The following is a 10,230-nucleotide window of genomic DNA, read 5'->3' on the forward strand; positions in this document are numbered from 1 at the left end:
ACCCCTTAATCCTACTATCTAGTTCCACAAAACCCCACCACCACGTACAGTTCATGAATTAAATTAAACATATACAAAATAAACCAAAATTTAGAGGCTACATTAAATAAATTTAAAATTTAAGAATCATATTATATATTATATCAAAATTCAGTGATCATACGTGACAATGACATTCCCCCGAGAAAAGTCAAACGTTCAAGCTATCATGCGCGGCTAGGCCACACTGCCCACCAAGTTCACCATCGTATCCATCGCCAAATTCTGTCACACACACACTACTCTCCCTCCCTCTGCGCGACCAAAGACCATCTGCTTCTGCATATTCGCAGCATCGTTCTTGATCAGGAAGAAGCTCGCACCCATCCATCCATGCCGCTAGAAGAACCCTGACCTCCCCCCTTCTCGGCCAGACCATGTCACTCTCCCTCCCACCGCCTCAGCGGCGGAGCGCCGCCGTCTCCCGCTTCTCCCACCGCTCCGCCAAGGCCTCCCCTCCTCTCAGACCCTCCAGCCTCTTCCCGCCGCTCGCCTCCCAGCACCACTCCACCCCCTCGACCCCGGAGCTCCGCATCGTCCTGCGCAAGAATCCGCCCGATTCGCCCAATTCGCTTCGCGCCTCGGCTTCCTTCAGGAGCTGCCGTTTCCGGGTCGGAGCGTACCCGTCCGGTGGCGCGGTGCACGGGGAGGAGGGCGCGGGCCATCTCGACTTCGATTCTTTCCTTTCGGTCGCCGAGCTGCTCTGCCTCGTGTCGGCGGCCGTCGTGTCGGTCGTCTTCGCCGCGAGGAGGGCGGTCTTCGGAGCGGCGGGGGACAGGGTTTTGGGGTGGGTGGTGGTGGCGTTGGTGGGTGGCGTGGCGAGCGGCGCGTGGGTCAGGCGGCGTCAGTGGAGGAGGGTCTTTGAGCAGCCGGGGACAGTGGGCGGTGCGAATGTGAACTTGGTGGAGAGGATTGAGAAGCTGGAGGAGGACTTGAGGAGCTCCGCGACTATGATTCGGGTCCTCTCGAGACAGCTCGAGAAGCTCGGGATCAGGTTTCGGGTTACCCGGAAAGCTTTGAAAGAGCCGATTGCTGAGGTAATGGGTCTTCCTAATTATGGTTGTCTTCAGTTCAATCTTGGCTCGTTATGGTTTAGGCTATAGAATTGTACTGAATCAAGCCACTTTTCTCTATTTCCGCTGGTAGAACTGAGAATTGGAGGCAAGTCATCAACAGGACTAGAATAGGGTGGGTGTTGGGTATTGTGGTGAAACATAGATTCATCTTGTAGCTCAATCAACATAGTTAGCGACGATACAAATATCAGTCGTGTTAAGTTGTGACGATCCTCATCATTTGAAAAAATGTTAGAGAAGTGAATTGGGGATGTCCATGTCAAAAGAGGCATTTTGTAGACAACGCCAGGGAAAAAACAAAAGTAATGAACGAAAAAGATGAATTTGTGAGGCTTGACCTGACTCGTTGTTTGTATGCACATGCCCTAATAACACCCACTTCTTGGTAAAACTTCATTAGTCAGTCTTGAAATTGCGGCCTATGAATCATGTGTTTCGAATCAGATATTGAGGTTATCTTTTCCAAATTTTCTTTTGCTTATGTTGTCTCCTCAATCCTCGCACTCCTTTTCCGGGTTCCGTTTTGCTTTGTGCATTAGATGCTTATCCTTTTTATCGATGTTTATTCTTGCTTTAGCAGAATTTCATGTCACAGTCTAAAGTTAAACAAATGGAATCCAGTAGGCATTCCTAGTCCCTTGTTACCTCTTAGAGAAAAAGATATGTGATTAAGATGGTTGTAGCATAATCCATGTGTCTGATGGCTAACTTCTCCTTCTTGTTATAGCACGCTACAAGCAACAACTAGAGTGAAAGAACTTAAACCTTCTTCCCACTGGATAAATTCACCTACATCAGCACAATCATCTTCTGCATTTTCCTGGGTTAAGTAATGTTAAAACTGTCATGCTTACTCTAATTTACAGTTTCAATGTTTGTCCAGCATAATGCAAACCTTCCCTCGTCAAATGAACAAAAATAGGGATAATGGGTAAAATACATACAAGGTTGCCTCTGCATTGTCTATGTATTCCTGACCTGTAGATTCTAATGCTGCTTCCGTGGTCACTTTTGTTGGGCATTGGTTGTTTACTCGTTTGAACATAAGTAGAACATCCTGGATAGAGTTCCTAGCCATTTCTTCATCACTTTATCCACAAACTTCTCAACACAACGACTTCCTCAATTCTTATGAACCCATTAGGTTGATAATAAGATAGACAGAGAACACCTATTCTTTCATTAGCAATATCATTTTCTTTCCACCCAAGATAACAGCGAGGAATCGTACTGTTTGATTGTTTATATTCATAGATGTATCTGTTGTGAAGGGATAGAATGGAGTAGGACGATCCCTCCACTCTATATTCTCAATGTCACACTAAAGGCTTCTTCAAATCCACCCATACTTATAGTTTTTCAACTTTTTCGTATGATATTTAATTTTATCTGCATTGTGATGTCATGGGGCATGACGGTGTATTTGTGAAAGAGCAGACTTCTTCAATTGGTGATGTTGTACATGATGAATTCATAGTAGCATCCTGAGGTGTATACCTGGACTGTTCTAGTTTCCTGTTTGGGTTTCTCTTGGTCAACAAACTCGCTGAGGCAGCCTAATGTAGAGAAATTCTGAGGGAGTTGGAGACTTGGAAATTACTTTACATCTATGTGCTCTCTCTCTCTCTCACTCTAGGGGCGGACAGGTTGCACACACAAACTCATGTGAAAAATCTATTTGATGCCCCTGGTTACATGTTTTCAACCTCTGTGAGTGTAATTTCGGTTGGAGGCATCTAGTAGAAGGTTCATTTTCCTCCCAATTTCTCGCTGTGTGTGTGGAAGTAATGTTGGGGAGGAGCGAATGATTGTATAGGTCCATAAAGAGGAGCCGTGGAGGACATAAGCCTGTAGGTGTTGATCACTTAAGTTTCCTTAAAATGGGGAATGGCATTGCCTCAGTTGTTTGCTGCTAGTTGTACTTTCCTCTCTTCTGCTGTCGATCAACTCGTTCTCATCTTAGATTCCCTTAGGACTTGTCCTTTTATTATTGGTTTTTTTTTCACATTGCAACTTATTCTTGTTTTTTTCTCCTTTCTGTAATCCCTGTGAAGTTGAAATTTTAGATTTTTTACCATTCTTTCCGTTGGTAGGAAATAGAACTGATGGCATAGCAGTCCACTATTGGGATAAGGCTTGGTTAGCATTGTTGTTATTCCATCCTTGAGAGAGACCGACAATGCCTTCTTGGTGCCAAGTTCCTGCAACTTAAGTCTTGACTGAGTTGCAGAGGAGAAAGGGGAGAAATAATTACCATTTTCCTTTTCACACGTGATGATTATCAGTAATGCTTAGTCTTAAAGCGGGGTCCCCAATCCTGCTACAACCTCATATATCGTTTCAAGTTAAATAAAATGTTCCATCTTGTACATAGTTCTCAATGGTAATCAGTGACACTTTGGTCTAATCTGAGCTAAAACCTCTTTATGTAAGTTTCACCATGGTTTTCGCATCAAGGACAACTCGGATACCCTGAGCATTGCAATTGATCCCCTGTTCCTAGATCTCCAAGTAAGACAAATTAGAAATTTCATGCTAATTTAAAAACAGTTATGTGAAAAGCTTTTCCTTTAGATGTTCATCTTTATCTAGTCAAATTGAGCTTGTCGTCCCGCCTTGAAACTACTCCGTCATTGACCATGTGACATTCTATGAGGCAAAGCATCGGCTGAATAAGGACATTCAAAAGTTGGATAATCTCTGATCTCAGGTAACTGATCTCAAAGAACACATCTGTATGATACTAACGTCTTCCATTTCTTCAATCTATCTTTCATATGAAGCCAGTTTAATACTTTACACGAAGAGCCTTTGTAAATAGATCGTCAAACTGACCGATAGACTTTACCAAGTCTGTTGCAATTTCTCCACAAATTAACTACTCCCTTATAACGCGACAATCAACTTTGATTTGTTTAGTTCTCTCATGGAACCCTGGATTAGAGGCTATATGTACTGCAGCCTAATTGTCACAAATTAATTGGAGGAGTGTTGATCGGTGTTTAGTTTATCAGAATTATGGATTTGGATTAGGGTTCAGGTTGGTGTATTTATGGTTTATGATTAGGCTTTCAGATTAGGTTTTCAGATTCTCGTGGTTCTGCCACCATGACAATGTTAAAGAACACAATTTTTTAGACTGAAAGAGTGTATACGTTAGACATGCAGCTGCTTCAGGTTGCTTCTCTATTTCAACAGCTTAGAGCTTGATATATATAGCAGAATGTGGCCAACAAATCCCTATTAATCACTATAGCACTTTACTGTTCACCGCTCTATAAAGTCCGTCTCTTCTCACTTAAGAGACACACCTTTCTTTCCCCGTTCAGAGAAGTTCTTTCCCTCTTCCTCTCCCTCTGATAGTTCTTCTTCCCATCCTGAAACCATCCCCTTCTACCTTTGTATCCCAATTATTTTGTAATTTTTTCTTTGTCACTTTAATCACTTTTCTTTATTACATGTAAGGTTACCAACCCTTTCATGGTTGGTTAATCACTTAGTAGTCTTCAGATCACACTTCCCTTTGAGTGCGGATTACCGCCCTTGTTGATGGTTTTCAGCTTACTGTAACTTTCAATTACGCTATAACTTTCTCATCATTTCAATATCAGTACATACCACCTACATGGTTGGTTTTATCATTCTGCTTATTATTTTATATATTGCTTTTGCCTTTTATAGAAAAGTGATTAAAGTGACTAAGAAAACTTACAAAGTAATTCGGATACAAAGGTAGAAGGGGATGATTTTAGGATGGGAAGAAGAACTATCAGAGGGAGAGGAAGAGAAAAACTTCTCTAAATGGGGAAAGAAAGGCGTGTCTTTTAAGTGAAGAGACGGACTTTTATAGAGTGATGAACAGTACAAGTGCTACAGTGATTAATGGTGATTTGTTGGCCTCTTTCTGCTATAGTGTCAGCACCACTTTGGTCATGTGATCTTTTTAGTGATTTTATTCTTCATCTTCGCTAATCCCATAGTAGATGATAGTGAAGAAGATGAAGAATAAAATCACTCAAAAGAAGATCACATGACCGAAGCGGCGCCGACGCTATAGCAGAAAGAGGCTGACAAATCAATATTCATCGCTGTAGCACTTTACTGTTCATCACTGTAGCACTTCGCTGTTCATTACTGGAGCACTTTCACTGTTCGTCACTGTAGCATCTGCTGAAATAGAGAGGCAACCTGAAGCAGCTGCATGTCTAACGCATTGATATTGGTAACATTTATATCATTCGACAATGGTTGTTGAATCTCCATTCACACTACCTTTCTGGAAGACCTCAAATTCCACCTGTTGCCATGAGGATGCTCAGAAACTTTAATCTATAGATTTAAACCAGAAGCAAGTACAACACTCCTCGAATATGTAAGCAAGAGTGGCCTATGAGGCTGCCAATTATCTAACCAAAAGAATGTGGTCAAGAGTCTTACCTGATGGTTCATGTGAAACCGAAGAACCTCTAGTGTTGAAGATTTTCCTGCAGCGTGCGTTCATTTACCAGGGAGGCTAAAAGACCAAACACTTAGAGACTTCAGCTTCAACTATCTAATTATTTATGGACTTATTATTTGACCGGTGTAATTGGGGAAATGAGCCATGCTTCGGATCCAAGCATGTTACGTGTTGATCTAGTGAAAAGTTAATGCAGAATGGATAGGTTTTCCTTTGCTTTCTACAGGTAAAGTTAATGTAGAACATAGTAGTACAGGACCGAGAATGCAAAGTAATGAGAGACAAATGGCATGAGAGCATAAAGATGATATTATTGAAGGCAGGACGCTAACTAAAATACACTCAAAGTCATGAATGTCCCTGTATCCCTCAACTCCAAGAAATCAACTATCCTTCAACAAACAGAAATAAAAGTCTTTCCTCCTACCCATTCAACTATCCTTTTCCGCCTCTGGTTCCTTCCCATTATTGATGTCGGTATCCCCCAGTCAGACTTTAGTGATGAGCTTGAACTTAGTCCGATTGCTCCACATAATGCATGTGACTACTAAGTCTACATGTACAGCATCGTAAAGCTTGTAACTGCAAATGCGGTTTCAGGCAGTGGGGTACTAGACCCCAGACTTTGGGAGTAATTGGCACCAAATTTGAGATAGCGGGCACTATAGGTTCCGACTAATTTACTTCTGCAGAAAGAGGCTAAGAAAATCATCTCGTAATTGATGAAAGCAGTATCTAGGAAATTGGACAGTAATCATTTGGCAGAGATCGTCCTTTTGTTGTTCCAGAGAAGAGGATGTAAATCTTTACAGATAATGTGGATCTAGAATGCTTAATAATTGAGCCAATCAACATTGGTGGGAGCTTGACATGCCTGATTATGTATAAGAAGATGCACGCATCATAGTGGAATGAAGGGAATTTATACTTGATGTCATGGTATGGCGAATTATGAATCAATTTGGCAAAATTATGTGAGGGCATGAAGGGTGTACTGGCTCATGTAAATTAGGGCTTGCAGATTTGAAAGAGTGACTATTTTGGGAATTGTATCTGTAATCTAGATGTTGTAACCATTTTTACTGGCTCTCTCCAGTGTGAACTCGTCAAATTCAGTCCTTCTCGTTGGAGGTATCTAGGAAACCCTGCAGTTGGGCCAATAACTATGCGTCCTCATTCAAATTTTGGAATTATATCGTCCGTCAATACAAATCCATGTGATCACTTCCAATAAGTACCTGGAATAGTGGATCAACTATGATTAGTAAAGTAAATGAGGCTCTGTCAATTTTATGACAAACACATGCTGTTATGTTTTTCTTTTTTTATTGCTCTTATTTGACCAAGAGATTAGAAGAAGATTATATGTATCATTTTCTCACTTGGAAACATGCATATTGTTGCATTGTCTTAAGGAACTGATTTGGAGCACATCTTTGCATACTTCTCCATCATTGATCCTGCTTTGATTCAAAGGCCAGGAAACATTCATTCTCGCCAGGCAAATGCGGGGTGTTCAAAAGTGAGAAATGCACCAGCATCATATGGAGTCACTGTAATATATGACAATTGGTGTGTAGAACTTCTTGAGGATTTGTATTTACTTGCAAATGACCAGATAGGAAAATAAAAAATGTTCAAAATAGAATGATCTGATTTATGGGTGAATTGGGCATTTTTAATCCATCAAATGGTCCAGGAATTGATCAAAAAAAGCTGTTTTGGCATAGAGAGAACCCATGGTAGGCCACCTGGTGCCACAGACTCTATAGTGGAAATGCCTACAAGTTAGAAAAGGGACAAGATGGAGTGTTTAAAGTCGAACTATTTACTAAAATTACTTTCCAGTTAAGTAAAGTTCTTGCATCTCCCTTAGGAAGTAACTTTGCTTCCAAAATCATTAGAAAGGGTCGCATCTGATCTGACGATATATTTTTTTTGTCTTAAGGCTGCAGTTCTGGCTCAAAAGAATTCAGAGGCTACTCGTGCATTGGCAATGCAAGAAGACATTCTTGAAAAGGAGCTTGGTGAAATTCAGAAGGTTTTGCTGGCAATGCAGGTTTTTAATGACTTTCCAGACCTCTTGACTTATTGTGAAAGATAAAATTATTCATCCCAGGACGACTCGATAGCAGTGGAATCGCGCATTTAGAAAATGATATGCTCTCTTCTAAGATTACTGCTAATGTTTTTCTTTGACTTCCGGCAGGATCAGCAGCAGAAACAACTCGAGCTGATTCTTGCAATTGGGAAGACAGGGAAACTATGGGAAAGCCGACGGGGACCTAATCAAGAACACACGAATGAATCCACGAGTTTGCCTGAGGAAGGGTCGAAGCAGTTAGAAATCAACCAAACTAAAGCCCCTATGATGAGCAAGGGAACTGAATCGTGAACATCAGAGGATTGTGCAAGCAGCCAATGTAGGATGTTATGATCCTCTTGCGAATTAGCTATCATGGCCACGCTCCACAATTCAGGTCTATGAGGAAGGAACCGAAAAGATCTGGTTCTTTTCAAATGTGCATTTCTTGGTAAATTCCTGCATCATCATTCTTACGATAAGACAAATGATTGGGTTCTTGTTGAAAGTTGCATGTTTGTGTGAGGTCGTAACTCATTGTGACTCGATTATCATTGGATGCGGATCCGTAGAACCCTGCTATGGTTGTACAGGAATAAAGGGTTTAACGAATCATTTCCCTTGAGAAGTTTCTTGAATGTCTCAATGTCAATATACCCTGTTTTCAAGTTTGTCTTTTGAAAAGTTGCCATCCCAAAAAATCCTCCTAGCTAAAGAAAGGAGCTAAAACAGAAAATCCTGGTGCAATCAAATTGACCGAAGACACCTGATGTTAGGTCAAATAATTGGAATGATTGATATGATAGTCAGCTCCATTTGCTTTATGAAAAATTATTAATTCATATATTTTTTTTCAATTTTGGTTTCTTATTGTCCAAAAAACAAGTAAACGCAAAATATTTTCATAACCGACGAGAATCTTTGACAAGACATTTATTTTTGTCAACAATGAAGATATTTTCGTCTGTTTAATTTTAAAAGCGATAACAACGATTAAAATTAAGAAAATAATTTTCAAATTACTGTAGTTCGCAAAATAAAGAAAATAAGAAATTTTGCAAAATAAAGAAAATAAGAGATTTACCAGCTGGGCGGACCTTCCCTATAAAGAGAGAGGGAATAAAAAAAATGACAAGCCCTTCCAAGTATGCTAGAGCTGTTAAATTAACTTGTCTTTTTAAACAAATTGAGCCCGTCACATCAAACAAAACGATAGGTACACTACCTATAATGTATAGTACAAGGGAAGTTCCTGTGGTTTCCAGTGAATTTTCACTGTTCTTGGATTTTCTGCTGTAATTGTTTCCCTTTCTATCGTCTGTACCTACGTTGTGGTCCCCAAATTTTTGGCCTCTGTCTTGTCAGAAAATTTCTAAAACAGGAGAACCCTTCTTGAAATCTCAATCTTCTGCCAAAGTTCCTCTGGGGTTTTGTTCGCAGTTGTTTTATTTTTGGTTCTTGTTATCCTCAGCTAAGCAAAGTTGTCGTTTTCAAAATGACATCAAGCGTCAAGCGATCATGGAGCGGCAGCCCTTTCTCACCCCTCAGTCTAGGAGAAAATACCAGGTAGAGAAAGGAACCCCATTTCAAGTATCTCCACAAATTAAGGCATAACAAGTTGACTGTTTGGTATTAGTTTTTGTTGAAGAAAAAATACTGACGAATGTATTCACTTTTTTTCTATTGTTACAATAAGTCTCTATTTATAGACATCAGAAACCCAGTTAGAGATGAAACCTATTTAATAGGTAGTTGGAAGCTAATAAATAGCTGATAGCAAGATGACAACTAATACTAATTAATATCTATGACAGCTAACTCTACAGCTAGCAAGTAACATGTTCCAACACTCCCCCTCAAGCTGGCTTGAAGACATCTTCCATAAACAGCTTGCCCACTAGATGGACAAATTGCCTTCTATGCAGACCCTTGGTCAGAAGGTCAGCAGCCTGTTCATCACTTGAAATATACGACATACAGATCAACCCTCTATCGAGTTTTTCTTTGATGAAGTGTTTATCAACTTCTTCATGCTTTGTCCGTTCATGTAAGACAGGATTATGAGCAATTGCAATTGCTGCCTTATTATCGCAATACACTTTCATTGGTGTGGAACTCGGGATCTGTAATTCATCCAAGATACCTTTAATCCACATAACTCCGTAGACACCATGTGCTACTGATCGATACTTAGCTTCGGCACTGCTTCTTGCCACTACACTTTGTTTTTTACTCTTCCAAGTGACTAAGTTTCCACCAACAAATGTGCAATAGCCTGAAGTAGATCTCCTATCCATAATGCTTCCAGCCCAATCTGCATCGGTGAACACCTCAATTTCCAGATGTCCATGTTTTTCAAACATTAGACCCTTACCAGGACTTCCCTTTAGGTAGCGTAGAATTCTATATACTGCTTCATAATGCCTTGGCCTTGGTGAGTGCATAAACTGGCTCACCATACTTACAGCAAACGTTATGTCAGGTCGAGTGTGAGATAAGTAAATAAGTCGATCGACAAGCCTTTGATACCTTTCTCAATCTATCACTTCTTCAGCCTTGGTTGGTTCAAGTTT

General features: G+C 40.5%; 1 protein-coding gene across 1 annotated transcript; it reads left to right on the forward strand.

Annotated features, from left to right (window-relative positions):
• Positions 1-249: 249 nt before the first annotated feature.
• LOC115676882 (uncharacterized) lies at positions 250-8,309 on the forward strand. The gene is given in 4 exon segments (XM_056305093.1): positions 250-1,076; positions 7,523-7,633; positions 7,784-7,921; positions 7,923-8,309. Coding segments are annotated over 4 exon segments (933 nt in total). The 5' UTR covers positions 250-416; the 3' UTR covers positions 7,947-8,309.
• The last annotated feature ends 1,921 nt before the right edge of the window (positions 8,310-10,230 follow it).

The sequence above is a fragment of the Syzygium oleosum genome, unplaced genomic scaffold (genome assembly GCF_021117445.2).
Source record: "Syzygium oleosum isolate NSW1041296 unplaced genomic scaffold, Sole_v2.1 Sole_v2.35, whole genome shotgun sequence".
Classification (NCBI taxonomy): Eukaryota; Viridiplantae; Streptophyta; class Magnoliopsida; order Myrtales; family Myrtaceae; genus Syzygium; species Syzygium oleosum.